Source organism: Haliaeetus albicilla, chromosome 26 (assembly GCF_947461875.1).
Source record: "Haliaeetus albicilla chromosome 26, bHalAlb1.1, whole genome shotgun sequence".
NCBI lineage: Eukaryota > Metazoa > Chordata > Aves > Accipitriformes > Accipitridae > Haliaeetus > Haliaeetus albicilla.
The window spans coordinates 11,062,239-11,079,754 of record NC_091508.1 but is presented as its reverse complement, the minus strand read 5'-3'; the positions used below and the strand labels follow the sequence as shown (position 1 = coordinate 11,079,754).

At 62.2% G+C, this 17,516-nt stretch overlaps 2 protein-coding genes across 3 annotated transcripts; one reads left to right on the top strand and one right to left on the bottom strand.

Annotated features, from left to right (window-relative positions):
* Positions 1–4,572: 4,572 nt before the first annotated feature.
* On the top strand, positions 4,573–9,809 carry RNF208 (ring finger protein 208). 2 transcript variants are annotated; one of them, XM_069770517.1, is made up of 2 exons: positions 4,573–5,390; positions 6,813–9,809. In XM_069770517.1, exon 2 carries the CDS (start codon positions 7,509–7,511, stop codon positions 8,304–8,306), a length of 798 nt encoding a protein of 265 aa, XP_069626618.1. In that variant the 5' UTR covers positions 4,573–5,390; positions 6,813–7,508; the 3' UTR covers positions 8,307–9,809. The 2 variants fall into 2 exon arrangements, with proteins under 2 accessions (XP_069626618.1, XP_069626619.1); XM_069770518.1 differs by lacking the exon at positions 4,573–5,390 and adding an exon at positions 5,677–5,812.
* Positions 9,810–11,193: 1,384 nt separating this feature from the next.
* Positions 11,194–17,424, bottom strand: LOC138682113 (ring finger protein-like). Its single transcript, XM_069771796.1, has one exon. It carries the CDS (start codon positions 16,735–16,737, stop codon positions 15,745–15,747), a length of 993 nt encoding a protein of 330 aa, XP_069627897.1. The 5' UTR covers positions 16,738–17,424; the 3' UTR covers positions 11,194–15,744.
* Positions 17,425–17,516: the final 92 nt, after the last annotated feature.

Here is a 17,516-nt window from a genome sequence, read left to right as displayed (position 1 = left end):
TGCCGTGGAGCTTATAATTCCCATAATCTCAAGGTTTGTGTGTGGTAGCACATGGAAGAGCACTTTTGCAGATCTTCTGAGCACCATTTTTCTCATGGTGGAGTCTCTGTAGAGGGCTGCAAGCCTAGAAATGACCACAGCCAAACCCCCATCAATGTGTTAGGACTGTACTGCAAGAGCATCAGTGGTCAGGTCCTAACCACCAACAACCCACACACTTCTGCTGCTTCAAACAGCAACCAGAGCAACCAGCTCTGCAGCAGCTGGTTGCATCCTTAAGCAACCAGCTGACAACAAGCAATTCTGCTGGTTTCTTGGCAGATTTTTTAATAGCATCCTTCCTTCAAAATGGTGTTTGCTCTGCCTGGGCAAGCTGCACATCCCAGGAGCTGGAGACAACTTCTGCCATAGTTTTGGTGGAGCTGTGTGGCAGATGCATGGTGTGAGAGCCACCCTGCTTTCCTCTTCTGTTGGTGTCTGCACTGGGCTCTTGTGGGGGCTGATGCCACCTCATCCAGGCCTGGAGGCTCTCAGGCTGGGAGGGTGGCGATTGTGGCACTTGGGGGGCCTTCTCTTGATGCTCTACCCTGGAAGGAGAGACAATCCCAGAGGGATGGAGCATGGCACAATGGAGCATGGAGGATGAAAAGACTTAACGTGGAGCATGGATACCGCAGCTGCATCTCTCCCAGCTACGCCGGGCTGGGACGTCCTTCCAGCACGGCAGAGCAGCCAGGCAGGCGCTGGTGCCAGTGCCTGACCCACTACAGACCTGCCGATAAAGCTGCTCTCTGGAAAGCTGAAGATGAGCTCATTTTTTGTGGGTGAATTATCTGTGTGATGAGTGATTCACCAGCACAAAACAAGATCATTGCAAGAAACAGGCTGGATTTTGGAAAGAGCTGTTGATGTGTGCAGGACCTGGTCAAACGAACTCTGTAATGAGAGCAGCAAACAGTAAATAAAAGTGGTGTGAGTCACTGCAAAAGCACCCCAGGTGCTGCCGCCAGAAGCATGGACAGCAAAGCGCAATTCCAGGTGTGCACTCTGTAGATGGGATCTGGGATGTGGGGCAGGAAGGCTTGGCACAGCCAGAGCTGCTGGCTCAGTCAGGTCAAGTGGAAAGCAGACACACGTGTCATCACAGCGCAGGGTCAGCACCAAGCAAGGAAGGAGCCATCCTGTTAGAACGGGTCTTTCTCCACAGGCATTATAAATCCAGAAGGGCAATAAAATCCTGGGCGTGCAGCTGGATGATGCATGCAGCCGATGATGGCTGATGCAGATGATGAGGAAGATGAGGAAGAAATTCAGGGTCAAATTATCTTCTGGCATCACCGTTCATCTCAGCGGAATTGCAGCAGAGACTGGCCAGCAGCATTACATCTCTCAATGCATCTGTAAAGCAAAGGTTTAGAAATGATCCATTTGTGACATTGGAAAGTAATGAGTTTTGCAGAAATAAGCTGTGGTTGCACACAGGGTGGTCCCAGCAGGATGAACACTAACTTGATTACAACAAGTAACCACTTGATTACAAAAAGCAAAACTTTGTTCTTCTGGGTGGCACGAAGTGAACCCACTGGCAAAGCCACTCCTGCATGTCTGTCCGAGTAGAGCTGGAAGCCAGACACGGGGAACAGCGGGTACACTTGAGCTAAGGAGCTCCCTCTGAACCCAGGGCATGCTTGGCTTGCTGGAAAGGTCTCACAAAATGGTAAAATAAATCAGTGCTGACTTTAAAACCCGGAAAAGCATGCTGTATCACATCACCACAGCTCAGAAGACATGCTAAGAATATCAACATGCAGCATAAAGATGTACAATTATGGTAACACACGATACAATAGATTTTTATGAAAGATAATGCAACACATAGGTATATGTGACAAAGTTAGGTGTTAAACCCAGGAGTAAGAGTATGGCCAGACCCAAAGGCGAACGTTAGAGCTGGCCATGGGGGCTGGGATTTGGTAGGGACTGTACTTGAGAGGGCTGCCGCCCAGGCTCGGCCAGAGATGAAGGGTCTGGGCTTTGAAGGATGAGATTATTTGGGGTTTGGGGTGGAAAGCGGAGAGCTTGGAGAACCAACTCAGCAGAGAAAAGGGAAACTCTGCATCTCCAAAAGCAAACCTGGGAGAGCTCTGCAAGCCTCACTGAGCACTCACATGTTGGGATGAAAACTTGGGGCCAAAGCCTCTTGCACAAGACTTAACCAGTGGCACTTGCCACCAAGGACCCCATCAAGCCTAATGCAAGCTCTAGGAGAAAAAGAAGTGCCAGGCTTTGGCTTGGGCTGCAAACTGCTTCACAAGTACCTGAATAGGTGGAGAAGAGGCTGAGAAGTGCTGCTGTGCTGGGATGGGGAGGATCCAGTGCCATGTCCATTGAGCGCACGAAGCAGAGACTAGCAGCGCCATTGGGGCAACACAAGGATCCCCAGCATCTTGGCACAAACACACTCTTGTTCAGCAAAAAAGATACCTGATATCATTTATGATTATTTTTAAATAGAGCTATTGCTCAACTCACGGAATAGCAGTGTAATAACACTGTGTAGCTGGGTCAGCATGGGGATGCCATATGAATTAATAAAAGAAAATGGCTCGTGCTCACTCACTTCCTGCAATTTCCTTTGCTCTGTGAGTTCAAGCATAATATATCGGTTCTTGCTATCTGCAACTAGAAGCATTAGCAGGAAAGTAAGCAAAAACTGACACAGAGAGGATGGGGAAGATTAAGGGAATCCCTGTTTAGCACTGTTAGGGTGCCAGAGAGCAGCAGCCTCACACTGATTTCAGCAGGTGAGTAGATCAAAGAATTACACTCAGAGGGACTAGAGGCAAAGTCGTTACAAAATCCCTTATCCAACAAGAAACTAGAAGATTAAAAATACAACTGCTAACATTGGCAACAGGGGAGCATGGATTTCCAGGCGGAGGCAGCTGGTGGGTGAAGCTGCATGGTCCCCATGGGGAAGCCACACTCTAAGGTCAGTCCAGCCCAAGGATGGAGTGTGGCTTAGCCTTTGGGGTGGCGGGGGATCCCTCTGGACCAGGTGGGTTTGGTCATCTTCTCCAGGCCAGGCATCTGGGGGAGATTTTTAGCATCATTGTGTGGATGGTTGGATCATAATCATGGGATTCATAATGCCTGATGGAGCTGAGCTTTCCTCTGGGCTGACAGTGGGAATGCAGAGCTGTTCAGTGAAATACGTGAGCTCCAGCTTCTGTGTCCATCCCACTGATGGAGGGGCCAGGGACAGCGATGGCGCAAGCACAATGTGGCTGTACGTTCACAGCGTGGCTCCAGGCCTCCACAGACCCCTTGTTACAGGGGTGAGCGGTGGCCAGGTCTTTGCTGCAGCAAGGCTGGAGGACCAGCAAGCGGGTCTGGCCAGGGTAACCTTCAGGGGGAAGGCGTCAAAATCCAGGCAAAATCCTGGGCCCAACTGAGGAGTATAAAGAGCTTGAAGGTGGCAGTGGGTGACACGAGCATGGAAACCTCAGCAGCACCCAAAGGAGCCCAGTGAGCCCCCACCGGCACCCTGCCCCAGCCAGGGTGGGCTGGAGTAGTTTTGGGTTCAGGTGTTCACATGCCTGGGTCATGGTCGCTGGGGAGGGGTCGGCTGTGAGCTCTGGGTTCGAGTGCAGCTGAGGAGTTGGGGGGCTCCACGTGAGGCTGGCTGCCCATTTTGGCTGCCTGCCCATGGACACTCCACAGTGGAGGCTCCCATGGCAGGGGGAAAGGGCAGCCCAGCCCCTAACATCTGCCAGGGCACAGCAGGAGCCAGGAAGTACAGGCCAGGAGTCATCCTCCCAGGGCACAATGTGGGGTGTCCCCAGCCCACGGGCTCATGTCTGTCTGTGCCACTAAAGGGGGTCACAACAGCAGGACCCCAGCAATGCACAGTGCCCCCCAGTGCTCCCCAGGGACCTGACGGCATTGCTGGTACCCAGTGGTGGTGTGACCCCCTGCATGCCATGCTGAGCCCACCAAATCCCCCAGGGACAGCGAGACTCTGTGGCCTTCTCCCCCCCTCCCTAGAGCTCAGCAGGGACTGGGACGCTCAGTCAGGTTTTGACCTCCGGCGGGGGGGGGGGAGCTCTGCTCTGCTCCCACAGGGGTGGCTGTGGGTCGGGGTCAGGCCTGGCAGTGGGGGTCCCAGGCGTCCCTTGGGACACGGTGGTGTGCTTGGCTCTAATTCGGCAGTGGGGGGACATTACCGGTGTTACAGCCTTTCCCCAGCCCCGAAAGGCGTGGGGGCTGCTGGCAGGGGCCCCTCTCCCCGCTGCCACACGCTCCCTGATGCTGGACCCAAAATCGCTGCCCCCGGAGCAGCATCCCCCTGTCCCCAGCCGGCGCCGCCGAGCCATTTCCAGCGGCGGATGCTGAGTCACTGCAGGCCCCTCCGAAACACCTCGCAGGGACCCGGCCGGGGGTAGTGCCGGGGGCGGGGGGTGTTGGAGAAGGAGCGGGGCCGCGGCGGGCCGGGGCAGGAAGGGAGCGGAGCCGCAGCGGGGCGGCGGCGGCGGCGGCGGGGCAGGGCCCGGCGGGGGGGGTGTCTGTGCGGGGGGGGGTGTGCGTGTGCGTGTGCGTGTGTGTGCGGGGCGTCGGGCTCTGCGGCCGGCGGGCCCCGGCGCTGCTGAGCGAGAGAAATGTGAGCCGGCTGCACCACTGCGGCGGCACTGCGGGCGCCGGGCGGCAGCGGAGCGGGAGCGCGCAGGCAGCGCCCGCGCCCGCCGAGCCCCGCGGGACAGCGGGGACGGAGCCCGCCTGCCTGCCTGCACGCCTGCACCTGCCGGACGGGGGGGAAAAGGGGGGTGCCCCAGCTGCAGCCCCCCCGCCCCCCCAAGGCAGGCAGCCTGCGCTGTCGGCCGGGGAGTGTTGCATCAGCCCGGCGCGGAGCGGGGGCTCCGCGGCCGGAGGAGGCGGCGGGGGAGCCGGGGGAGGGAGAGCGGAGCCGCGGGGCGGGCGGAAGGTGCCTCCCCGGCGGCGGCTGCGGCGCTACCTGCCGCCTCCCCCCGGCCGCTGGTCCCCGCGGAGCATCCGGAGCCGGAGGAGCCCGGCGGGATCCCGGCGCCGACAGCCCTGCCTTTGTGCCCGGTGCCCTCCCCGCGCCGGCGGGGAAGCTGCCGGAGCAGGCGGCGGGGCCGTGGGAAGCGGGAGCGGGAGCCACGGCCCGGCCGGGAGAGGCGGCGGAGACCCGGCAGCATCCTCGGGGAGCCGGCCCTCCGCCCGGGCAGCGCCCGCATCCCTCTGCCTTTCAGATAACCTTTAGCCGCTCGGGCCTCCGAACCTTTCCCGGGGACGGAGCGGGGCTCTGGAGGCTAAACTGGGGACGCGGCCGCACCGGGATCCCCCGTCCGAGGCACGGCGGGCCAACGCAGGTAACGACCGGCACCGACCGTCCTTACGGCCGGGCTGCCCGGGGGGCATCACCCTGCGGGGGTGAGGACGTGTGGGGGCGTGGGGGTGGGGTGGGGGTGTGCGCGTGGGTGGGTGGGTGTGCGGGGGTGTGCGTGCGCACCGCTGGGCTGCGAGCGAGCCAGCGCGGCGTGGGGCAGGGGCGCATGGGGCTGGGGATTGCGGTGGGAGGTCGCCGGGGAGTGGGTGCTGTGTGTCGGGGGGGGGGGGGGGGCGTGCTGGGGAGGGCTGTGTCGCCCTAGGGGTGGTGGGGATGCGGGGTACGGCGGGGTGCTGCGCCAAGGCTGTGCATCAAGGGGTGTGACGGCGTGAACGTGGAAACGTGGTGGCTGTGCGCGGTGGCTGCCTGGCCGCACGGATGGCCGTGCCTGTCGGTATGCTGCGGGTGAGTGTCTGCGTGAGACCTGCGGGCAGAGAGCCCCCGGGGCTGCTGCTGTGCGCTGGAGCGGGGGGGGATATATGCTGCTTGCGGGGTTCAGGATGTGGGCCCATGATGGGGGATGCAGAATGCGAGGCGTCTCTCCCCAGGGCAGGCATCGCAGGATGCTTGCAGGACACTTGCAGGACCCCAGTGCCACCAGGGCATGGCCCCCGGGGACACCCCCACTGAGGCCGGGCAGGGATCCAGCCTCCCACGGCTGTCGGGCATCCAGGGCTGAACCCCCTCCATGGCTTCTAGCCATCCTCAAAGGCTGCTGCTCAACCAGATGGCCCCCTCGGGCCCCCTCCGTCAGGCCTGGCAGGGCTCGGCAGGAGCAGGCATCCATCTAACAGGATTTGCAGCGTGATGGAGGAGAGCGCCTTCGCCCTTCTCGGAGGAGAGACAGGCTGTTGCTGGGGCTGCTGAGGGAGAAAATGGCCACGGTCTGGCTACCTGGCCCCCATCTCCTGCCCCCAAACATGGCCTGGCCTCTCCAGCAGCCCCAGGACAACGGCAGGGAGCTGGGAAGGGGGAGAGGAAGCTGGAGGGAGGGATAAAACCAGGGACAGATCAGGAGCAAGCGATGGAGGTAAAAATAGATCTGCCAAGCAGAGGAGTGGCTAAACGTGAGAGAAAACCCTAAGCAGAGGCAGGTCGGTGGGGGAGCCCCCCCAGGAGGGGCCCTGCATCCCAGTGGGACAAAGGGGGACCTGCCCTCTCAATCCCCAGGGCACAGGGGGGACCCGGGACCCCACGCTTGGGGCCACTGAGGAGATGCCTGGGGGGAAATACCTGCCTGCTCCCACTTCCTCCGGCCCAAACACCCAGGTGGATGGACAGGACCTGCAGGCCTCAATTGCCAAATTGCTGGGATGCAGGCGGGCACACAGCCCGAGGGAGTGCTGGCAGCCAGTAGATCCGTGAAGAGCCTTGGATCCAACCCCCTCTTGCTTTTCATTTCCAGCAAGCACGAAGCTGAGCTGGGGACAGAGGTGCTGGGAACGGAGGATACAAGGCACGTGGCAGCCCCGGCACCACCCAAGGTGAGCTGCCCTCTGGCACGGGATGCTCCCTGAACCCCTGCCCCGCGGGAGCTGCCAGTGACAGCAAGTGGGAGAGCCGGGAAGTCAGAGCAAAGGAATTTGCAAACACATTCTTCAGCGCCACGAGGATCCCACGGCGCGTAAACAGGAATAAAGGCCAGGCAGAGGTGGGGTCTACCATTGGTTCCTGCAAGACCCCCCCCATACTCACCTGCCCTGGGCAGCACCCGGTGCCACGATCCCCAATTTACCATTCCTGACTGCAGCTGATCCGGCACTGGAAGAGCCAGTGAAGACGAAGAGGGGGGCTGCCAAGTGACGGCCAATGTCACGTTAATGTCCTGGTGAGGCTCTGTGGGGAGCTGACACTTTGATCGCCCACCCAAAAGCATCCTCCAAGGCAGGCAGGATGCTGCTGTGAGCCCTGCCTTCCCCCACCCGCCCCAGCCTTGCACCCAGCACCCTTGGGGCTGGCCGGAGAAGAGGGGTGCGGGGCCCACTGGTGCTGCCCCGTCTCCCCAGGATGCTCTCCCGCACCAGCAGCGGCTCCCCGTGCTCCTGTTGCGCGGCCAGACCGAGATTGAAAGCTCAGCAGGCTGCCGGCATGTTTTAGCCTCATGCAGGCGTCCCTTGGAGACCCCAGAGCAGTGGACAGTAATGTGAAAACGATACTCATGTCGTGTCTGAAAGGGCAACAGGTCATCATTAAAATGGAGGCGATGAAAATCATCCACCCAGAGAAGTTTTCGGAGCTGCAGGCCTCACAGCCGCGCTACGCGCCGGCCCCGCGCCGTGAGCCGCCCCTCGTGGCCAAGCGCGCGTGGCCCTCCGAGTCCGAGATCATCGTCAACCAGGCGTGTGGGGACATCCCTGCCTTGGATGCCACCCCCGGCCCCCTGCCGCTGCCCCGGACTCCCCCCTTGCCGCGGCGAGAGCGTGGGTACCAGAGCCAGCGGAAGGGCAGCTCGGAGGTCTGCTACCACCGGCAGCCGCCATCGGATGAGGTGATCGTCAACCAGTACGTGCTGCACCCCTCGACGCCCTGTGAGCCCCTCGAGTGCCCCACCTGTGGCCACATGTACAACTTCACCAACAAGCGGCCCCGCATCCTCTCCTGCCTGCACTCAGTGTGCGAGGAGTGCCTGCAGATCCTCTACGAGTCCTGCCCCAAGTACAAGTTCATCTCCTGCCCCACCTGCAAGCGGGAGACCGTCCTCTTCACCGACTACGGGCTGGCGGCGCTGGCCGTCAACACCAGTATCCTCAACAGACTGCCGGCCGAGGCCCTGGCCGCTAACCCCGTCCAGTGGAGCAGCGACACCGACCGCAGCTGCTACCAGACCTTTCGCCAGTACTGTGGGGCTGCCTGCACCTGCCACATCCGAAACCCGCTGTCTTCCTGCACCATCATGTGAGCCCCACACCTCTGCCCACACCTCCCGGCAGCAGGGCGGCCGGCGGGTGGGAGAGGATGGCGCAGTGCCATGGCCGGTCCCCAGTCCCTTCCTTGCCAGTGGCACAGCCCAGGGATGCTCTGATGCTCGCCATGGCCAAGGACGTGGGACCGGCGACCTCGCCAGCACTGGCGGGGGGCGATGGGGATGCTGGAACCTGGCGGCAGCCCCCTACACCCCAGTGGTGCCCAGGGAGAGGGACGCTGGGATGGGGAGCACATCTACCAGCGCATCCAGGGGCTCTGGCTCCCCCCCCATCCTGCAGTGGGTGTCCCCACTGTGCATCGAGCATCTTGCTGTGCTCCTTCCCTGGGCGCCTTCTCCCTCCTCTCTCCCAGTGGCTCCCACGAGTGGACTCTGGGTCCCGACCAGAGCGACACCTTCCGCATTGTCCTGTGGCCACCGGCAATGGCACAAGGAGCCCTGGAGGTGCACGGTGTTGTGCTGGGTCACCCGCCTGGCATGGGAAGAGAGGACAGGTCCCCGGCTGCCCCTCGCCCCTTCTCTGTAAGTTATTTGCCAAAGCTTTCATCTCAGTGGCCAAGCTGCCGTGCGCCCGAGTTGATTTAGTCATGCCAAGCCGCCGCACCGGCCCCTCGGTTGTGAGCAGACACGCGGCCCATTTCCTCCGCAGGCCCTTGAGGAAAGCTCCACTTTATCCTCATTTTGGAGGATTCTTGGTTTTTCCCTGTCCGTCCCCAGCCGCCCTGTCCCAGGCCACTACGCGTTCACAAAGGCATTGAGCTGTGCCCGTTCTCTGCCGCTCCGTCCGGGGCCCCACACCAATGCCCCATGAGAAGCCCGCGGGGACAGTGTGGGGTCCGGTACCCCAAATTGCTGGCTCCAGCGAGGGGATTTGTCTGGGCAGGGGGGGGCAGAGGTCTGGCTCCTGCCCACGGTCCCTCCCCTGGAGCAGCAGCTCTGCTCTGACCCCTGTGCGGAGGGGCTGGCAGAGAGGCAGCCCCCTGTGCACAGTCTTGCTTTCTCCAGGGCACCTGGAGTGGTAAGTTTGCTGCCAAAAAAGCAAAAAAAAAAACCCTAAAAAAATAAAGAAAAAGCCATAATTTGTGGGTGCTCCCACAGTGCTGAGCACCACAACCCAGCACAGCCACGGCACCAGGGGCACATGCTGCCCGGTCCCAGGGCACCGGGGCTGGGTAAGCCAGAGGGGCCCTGCAGAGCCCCGCACCCTGGAGGAAGGAGCACACCCCGGCGCTGCCGAAGCCCAGCATCCATCCAGGGAGAGGGGCAGAACTGCCCCCACCACCCATCCCAAGGGAGCAGGCGATGCCAACGGCACAGCCCCGGGTACCACCCCGCTGCCGGTGGAGAACGGGGGCCAATACCGTTTCTGTGTTGCTCTGCCAATGCCTCCCGCTGCTGGTTGTGACGATGATCATGTTTTATACCCGGCCTTGTTCTAACCCCCATCAGTCTCCCCAATAAAGATTATATTGGAACGAATAGTGAGCTGGCGTCTCGGGGAGCGCGTCGCTGCGGGCAGGAATGGGGCTGCACACCAGCCGGGATGCTGCGACCTGTCCCCGCTCGGTCTGTGGGGCAGGTTGCGGTGGAGATACCCAGAGGAAGGGCTTTCCCCTGGACTGACACCTCCTCCTCAGCCCTGGCTCTCGGCTCTGACATCGTCGTGCCCCCTCCTTGCCCAGTCCCTGGTCCCACTGCACATGGCTGGGCACCATGGGGTCCCCAGCCACACTGAGGGCTTTTAAATACCCGTTGGATGTCCCATTCCTCCCCAAGTGATGTGGTATACTGGGGGGAGGATTTGCCAGCCTGGCCCAAGTGGCAGCCGCTGGCGAAGGGAACCAGGCAGGGACATGGGCACCGCTGGGCTCCCTCTGCCCTGCTCTGGTGAGGCAGATGCACCCATGGGCCCTGCCATGCACCATGTTCTGCACCACCCCCAGCGGCACACAGGGACTGCCCTGGGGCCTGGCATGCACCCGGCAGCACCGGCAAATGGCATCAGTGGGGAGCACCCACTGCCTGCACCGAATGGACCCTGGGGTCACCGTGATGGCAACTCTCCAACTGGGAGAGGCAGAAATTTGCAGCAGAAGCAGCTGGGAGGACGCTCCTGGGGCAGCGCAGTTCCCCAGGACGTAAGCTGTGCACACAGGCTGGCCTGTGCACGCATGTGTGCGTGCATGTGCATGCTGGAGGGTGCGTGTGTGCACACACTGAGGCTTTCTGTGTGGGCACAGCCCCACTGGCCCAGTGCTGGCCCCTGAATTTCCTTTCTCTGGGAGCAGTGGCTGTCTCTGCCCTCTGCTATGGGACACAGTGGAGCAGCTGCTTCCAAAGCACCAGCATGTCCCTGGCTCACAGCTGAACCCCGGAGACAGCCCCCACCCTTGGGGGGGTGCAGGGTGTGTGGGGTGGCTGCAAACCCCTTGTCCTTGGCAGCCGGTTCCGCCCCCAGGGGGTGTTTCTATGCCTGGAAAACAAAACCACATCCCAGTCCATGGGTGCTGAATTACAGCATCAATAATGCAGCCAGTGCCATCCCCAGTCCTAAGCATGCAGTGGCCATGACCTGGCTCCCCGACAGTGCACCTGCATCCCCACCATCTTTTGTGGGTGTGGGGGGCACACGCAGCCCTGACAGCAGAGCTGGGGGCTCCCGGTGGTCACAGCATCCCCCCAGTGAGCCTGATGATATGACTGCTTGGGGAAGCTGGGGCAGCCCGAAATCCAGGATGAGCATCTCCATCATCCCAAAGGCTCATCCTGAATCCAGGATGAGCACCTCCATCTGCAGGGCCCCAAAGACACCAAAGCAATGGGCCAGCCAGGACAGAGGTGGCAGCAATTTTGCCCTCAAAGCAAGAATTTGCCCTTTTTATTACATAACGACGAAGGGTACAGTGTCTCCTACCCCCCTTCATGGTACCTCTTGGGCACAGAGTAAATTTAAAACCGCTAATTTGATTTTGAATTGCAATTAAGGAAGAAATGGGGCCTTTCAGGAGTAAGTGCTGGGTGACAGCCCATTTTTCCAGCCCTATTAACCTCAAATGAGTGCTCACTGTAAGAGGGCCCCCGGTGTGCTGCGTGGAGACAGGGATAGTGGGGCGGTGCCAGCCCTCGAGTCGCGGATGCAGGTGAATTAAAAGTCTTTCAAAGTCACTCCAGGCATCCCAAGCCCTGAAATGCTCCTACAGCCGCTGTGGTCACACCGAGCTTTCATGCCTCCAAGGTGAGTTTTCAAAGCACTCCAAGTCCCACCAGCTGCTGAAGCATGGCCAGGATGTTGTCGTGGAAGCAGATTTGGCCACGGGTGAGCAAAGATGCTCACAGATGTTCCCAGCTAAGCTGGTTGTAAAATCTCCCCATTGATGTAACATCTGTCCCAGGCTGGGATGAAGCTCTGGGCTCTCCCAGTGTCCAGGTTGGCCCATGTTGGGAGAGGGGACTTTGGGGGTTAAATGGCTCCTAGGGATGACCCTTCCCCAATTGTTCTCCTTTTAGATGTGGGAAGGGCCAGGAACTGGCAGCTCTCTGCTGGTTTGGGCTCAGGGGATGATGTTTCCCAGCCGTTCTCCCCAAAACTGGCTCCTGCAGCCCAGCCGGTCGGTGCTGGGGGCCATGCTGGTCTGGGGTCAGCTCTGCACTCCTGATGGTGGTGGGTGGGCAGCCCTGGGCAGTGCCAAGGCCGGTCCCCATGCGTGTGGCTGCACTGGTCCCCATCCTGCCCTGCCACCCTGCCCCGCCACCCTGCCGGGAGGTTGCACAAGACGACCAGTTCCCTGTTGGTGCAGAGAGGGGGGAGGATCTGGCTCCAGTGCAGGGGCCGAAGGCTGTGCTGGGCTATGTGGTAGCACCATGCCAGGCTGGGAAGAAGGTGGCTGAGCATCAGGGCTGTGCCCTCTTCAGGGACACGCAGCCTCAAAACCTCAACCCGGGGCAGTCACGTACCCCAAATGGCCATTTCAGCAGAAAGGAAGCTGCTTGCAACGGCTTCTGCTAGAGCCCAGCTTTCACAACGAGGTGCAACCCTGCAATGAGAGGATAACGGGTTGTGGCATGGAGCCCAAGAGGCTGTGACAGGTCCCCAGGGCAGCACTGGCCCCATGGATGGGGAGGGACTGCTGAGCTCGGAAGTTTTCTTGGGGTTAAATCCAGGCAAGGGCTGCCCGCAGGCATGGGTACCCGCTCCCGCTCACTCCCCGGCTCCACATTCAAGGCCGGATTCTGGTGCAGGAGTTGCTTCCAGCACCTCACTGCTTTTGTGCTGTCCCCCTGGCTGCTGTCCCTCCAGCCTCACTCTCATGGGTGCAGGATGGGGACAGTGCTGGCACGTCCCCAGCGTGGGGGCTGAATGGGGAAGGGGAGATGCTGCTGCTGGTCATGTTGCAAAAGTGGTGGGGATGCCTCTGACCAGAGCTGGATGGGGTGCCTGAGCCTGACCCCAACCCCCTGACCCCTGACCCCAACCCTTGCCTGCCCAGGCAGGTGAGACCGGGCACACTCAGTGCATGCCTGAGGCTGGCTGTGCTGCTAATGACCTCACTGCCACCAGTGCATGGCTGGGGACTTGGCTGGGGACACGCCAGGCTTCATTGGGAGAAGTCAGAAGAGAGATACGGCTCCGCAGAGCCCCGAGTGGGCACGTCCCTGCGGGGATGGGGCAGCCACATCACCGGTCTGGGGACACCACGTCACCCTCCTGGTGCCAGCAGCTGGGAGATGCAATGAAGAATTTGGGGTGCAATGGAGTGTTGGGGACTTGTGGGAGGGGACAGGAAGTGCTGTGAAGGGGGTGGGGGGATATGGGCTGGATTTGGGGGGCTGTGCTGGAGTCCATGGTGGGGGAGAGAGGGGTTGGGGTGCTGCAATGGGGTAATGGGGTGCAGAAAAGGAGAGCTGGGGGCCTGCCGAGAAAGTGCATAAGGGTTGCACGGGAGTGTGCGTGGAGGGGCTGTAGGAGGGTGCTGGGACCTGCAGTGGGGTGTGAACAGGGAGACAGGGTGCATATGGCTGCTGGGGGGGGCACGGTGCTTAGTGGGGGTGCAGAGGGATGGCAAGGGATTTGGGGGGGGGGGGCTTTGGAGGGGGCTGTGCCAGGGGATGGTGCCCTGCAGTCAGAGCCCTGCTGCAGCCTCCCGTGGCTCTCGGCTCACCGCCCCCGGCCCCACCTTGCCGTGCTGCGGCACACTCGCCGTGCTGCTCGCCACTATCTCGGTGTGCTAAATATAACCGAGTCCTTGCGAGCGGACATTGCAGCCAGGCTCTCACAGGCCAGCCCTGTCTGCACGCCGGGGCACCATGGGCAGTACCGAGCCCTGCATCACCCCTGGGATCAGTCCTGCACTGCAGCCCCCCCAGGACCCCATCCCTGGTGGGGGGATTTAGGTGCCCTTCTCCAGCTTTTAGCACCTAGAGGTGCCGGCAACCCGGCAAGGGGAGCATGGACGTGCTGGAGGGTTCATCGTGCCCCATTGTGTCTCCGTGGGGACAGCTCTGGCCTGGTTTGCCCAAAAGCCCGTTATATCCCCCCACGTAATGTAGAGCAGAGATGTGCCAGGCCTCCCACATGGTGACAGGGTCCCCCCAGGGGTCTGAGCCTTCCGCTTCCCACGGGCCCCATCTAGCTGAAAATGGCCCTGGCCAGGGCCGAGCTGGCGCTTCTCCTGACGGAGCTGCTCCACTTGGTATAAATAAATATTCCTCAGTGTGATGGGGGCTGGGGGGGACCCACCTGCCTCTGCCTCCTGGCCTGACCTGTTTCAGGGTGCCCTGCTCCTACCGCTGCCTCCCGCACCTCGGCACTTTGCCAGAGCAACACACAGCAGCACCGATGCTGAGGGCAGCCTGAGTGCCCCAGCAAAGCCCACGGCCCAAATCTCTGCCCCCATGGGCACAAGGGCACAGGTTTCCTGCAGGGCTGGGCAGGCAGGGGAGCGTTTGCTCGCTCCCCACCAACCTGGCTCTCTTTGCAGGAGGAAGGGGAAGGGGGTTGGTGGGTGGTGGTACCCCACGGTCTCCCCCCCAGCAACAGCCCTGGGGAGGTGCCCGTGGCACATTTCCGGGGGAGAAGGGCAAAGCCAGGACAGACACGCGGTCGGTTGCACAACCCTGGCATGGCCAGGCAGGAGGGACAGGGCACGGCAGTGTCAGCCAGCCCCTCGGCAGGGATGGGCAGGGTGGGGATGGAGAGGGGTGACAGCACAGGGGGGCGATTTGGCATGGGGTCTGCATAGAGCTTTAGCAGGGCTCCGAGGGGAGGCTGGCAGCGATAAATAAGGAGCAGCACATCCCAGGCTGCAAAGATGGGTGCCAGGACCGCAGGAGACTGACCCCCCCGATGGGATCTTGGGAGGATTGTGGGGGTCTGACACCTCCCTGCCACCCACCACCAGCCCAAAGGTGGCTGAAAGCCTGGAGCTGTCCCCGTCCGTCCCCTTCCCCTGGGGGTACAGGTGTCCCCAGTAAGCAGCTGCCAGCCCCGTGCTCTGCAGTGTGTCGGGGAGCAAGGGTGCAGAGGAGCTGCGCCATGGCCCAGGCATTGCCTGGCTGGGACACAGCCCCCGCACGAGGCCGGCTGCCAAGTAAGAAGCATAGCCCACATCCTGCTCACCACTGAGATATTCCTGCCGGCCGCAGCTGGCCTAGCTCCCCGCCAGCCGTGGGCAGGTCCAACGTGAGCACAGCCACGGTGCCACGCTCACTGTGGGCTCCTCCACCTATGGTGCCCAGCTGGAGCTCTGGCAGACAGAGCCATGTTTGCTCTCTTATCTCCATGCAGGGCAAGGCATGAGCACGGGCTGGCACCGCTCAGCTGGGGCTGCAAGGTGCCGCGGAGGGGGTAGGCACCCTCTTGCAGGGTGGCTGGGGACCACCGGCTGTCCCTGTCCCCCTCTTGGTGTCACCGCTGGTCCCCAGGGGGACTTGCTCAGCCCAGACCAAGCACTGAACTCAGCTGGACATGGCCGTGGTACTATTGTAAGTTGTATTTTCAGTCCATGCTGGTGAACCCCATCCATCTGTCCCAGGCGCGGGCAGCACAGCCCACAGCACAGCCCTGCTCTGCCTGCAGAGCCCCTCCAGTTCCTGGCCCCGTGCCAGGGATGTGTCCCCGGTGCAGGAAGGGTTCCCACTCCATCTGCCCCTCCACTGCTGCAGTCATGTGTCACCTGGTGCCCAGTGGGATGCAGGCGATGCCCAGCTCAGGGGTCACCTCCCTCGGCTGCCCACTCCAGCTCCTCTGCTGCCTCAACCGCTCTGGGCTCACTGGCAGCGCCAGGGTATCCAGGGCACCTGGGTTCATAGGCTTGCTCCCAGGCTGGCATCACCACCCAGCATCAGCCCCAGGGGCAAAGTGGGAGCCGGGCTCCTCTCCCCATGCATAGCCCAGCCTGGAGGCACAAACCCAGCGCTATTTGTCGAGGATGAGGAAGAGCAGCACCATCAGGACGATGGGAAGGAAGATAAGGAGCAGACTGAGCATCTCAGCTGCCAGCAGCAGCACCAGCACCACGAGGTAGCAGCAGCGGCAGCGATGCTCCAGCTGCCCCAGCCTGCGGATGAGGCAGGGTGGGTAGCGGACGCAGGGCAGGCACCCGAACATGCGGCTGGTGTGGAAGCGCACCTGGAAGCGATGCTCGAGGGCACCGATGAGGCCTGGACGCCGGGGCGGCAGGGCGGGGGGCCTGGGGGTAGCCAGGGCGCTGGGGGAGCCAGGCTGGGCGTGCAGCAGGAGCAGCTCCTCTTGCAGTTTGCAGATCTCCCACTCCAGCATGGGCGTCTTCTGGCGGCAGATGGGGCAGCGCACGCGGCCGAACTCGGCGCTGGCGGCTGTGTCCATAATGGCGCGCAGGCAGGCGTGGCACAGCACATGGTTACAGTTGAGCAGGGCTGGTTTGTGCCGCTGGTCGTCGTAAGGCTCCGTGCAGATGGGGCACTCATCCTCGCTGCCCGCCGGCACGTGGCATGGCTCTGCCACCGCCGCCGCCGCCGCCACCTCCTCGTCACTTGACATATCCTCTTCCTCACCGGAGAGGCTGAGGATGGAGCTGGAGGCACTTTCCAGGCTGGACGACCCCCTCTGCGGCACTGGGCTCTCTCCACAGGGCAAGATGGGGCTGGTGGCAGCGGCAGCGGGAGGGTCCTGCCCCGCAGGCAGGGAGGCACCGTGGGCAGGCAGCTCGTTGTGCCCTGGCAGGAGCGGCTCAGTTGTGTCCTCCGCCGGTGGCAGGTTCCAGCAGCCCCAGGTAGTGGCGGCCGCCTCTCCACAGAGCTGGGGCGGCTCCCTGGGGCCCCCTGACTCCACAGTCTCGCTCTCGCCCTGCTGCCTGGCACAGCCCTCCCCGCCGGCTGCCTGCACCGGCTGGGGGCCAGGCTCTGCCTCCTCGCCCGCTGCTGGCTCCATGGGGGTGGCTGCTCCACAGCTGCCCTCCTCACCCACCACCCCCCGAGTCCCCTCGGGGCTGGGTGCGGGATGGGGGTGCTGCCCCAGGGCAGGAGGTGGCCTTCAGCACGTTTGCCAGAAGGTGTCCGCACAGAGTCCCATCATCCCTCCAGCACAGTTTGGGACCCCCTCCCAGGCCAATGGGTCAGGAGCTCCCAAAACGGGGCACATGCCCATCACCCTCACCGATAGCCCACCCCAAGCGGGGCATCGCCGTGAGCATCCAACAGCCACTTCTTCCTCTTCCTCCTCCTTCTCCTCTTCCTCCTCCCCAGCAGCAATGTAGAACTGACCCGCCACAGTCCAGAGGAGAGGACAACGAGCAGGGTGCTGCCAGGCACTGCCTGCTGTGCCGGCAAGGGGTGCAGGCGTGGCAGGCACCCGTGCAGGCAGCTGCTGCCTGCCTTGGGCTGGGGCCGAGCCTGGCTCTAACCAGTCTGGTTTGTCAGCTTCTGGAAGTGGCTCAAATGCAGGCAGCCCGGGGCAGGCAGCAGTGCCCGCGCCAATCAGCTCCCGCAGGAGCCGGGGAGGAGCTGGGCCCATGGCCGCCTCTTCTCCTTGCCCAGCAAAAATGGAGCCCCCTCTGCAGCCAGTGCTCCCCACACCGCTGCCCGTGGGGCATGGCAGCATGGGCCCTGCGCTGCCCCAGTACAGCCCCCCAGCTCAGACCCCAGCATAGCACACCCGCACATGCCCTGCACCACCCCAGTACAGCCCCCCAGCTCAGACCCCAGTATAGC

Excerpts from the sequence above, each read along its gene's own strand:
- RNF208 (XM_069770517.1), top strand. The coding sequence starts at position 7,509 with ATGCAGGCGTCCCTTGGAGACCCCAGAGCAGTGGACAGTAATGTGAAA.
- LOC138682113 (XM_069771796.1), bottom strand. The coding sequence starts at position 16,737 with ATGGAGCCAGCAGCGGGCGAGGAGGCAGAGCCTGGCCCCCAGCCGGTG.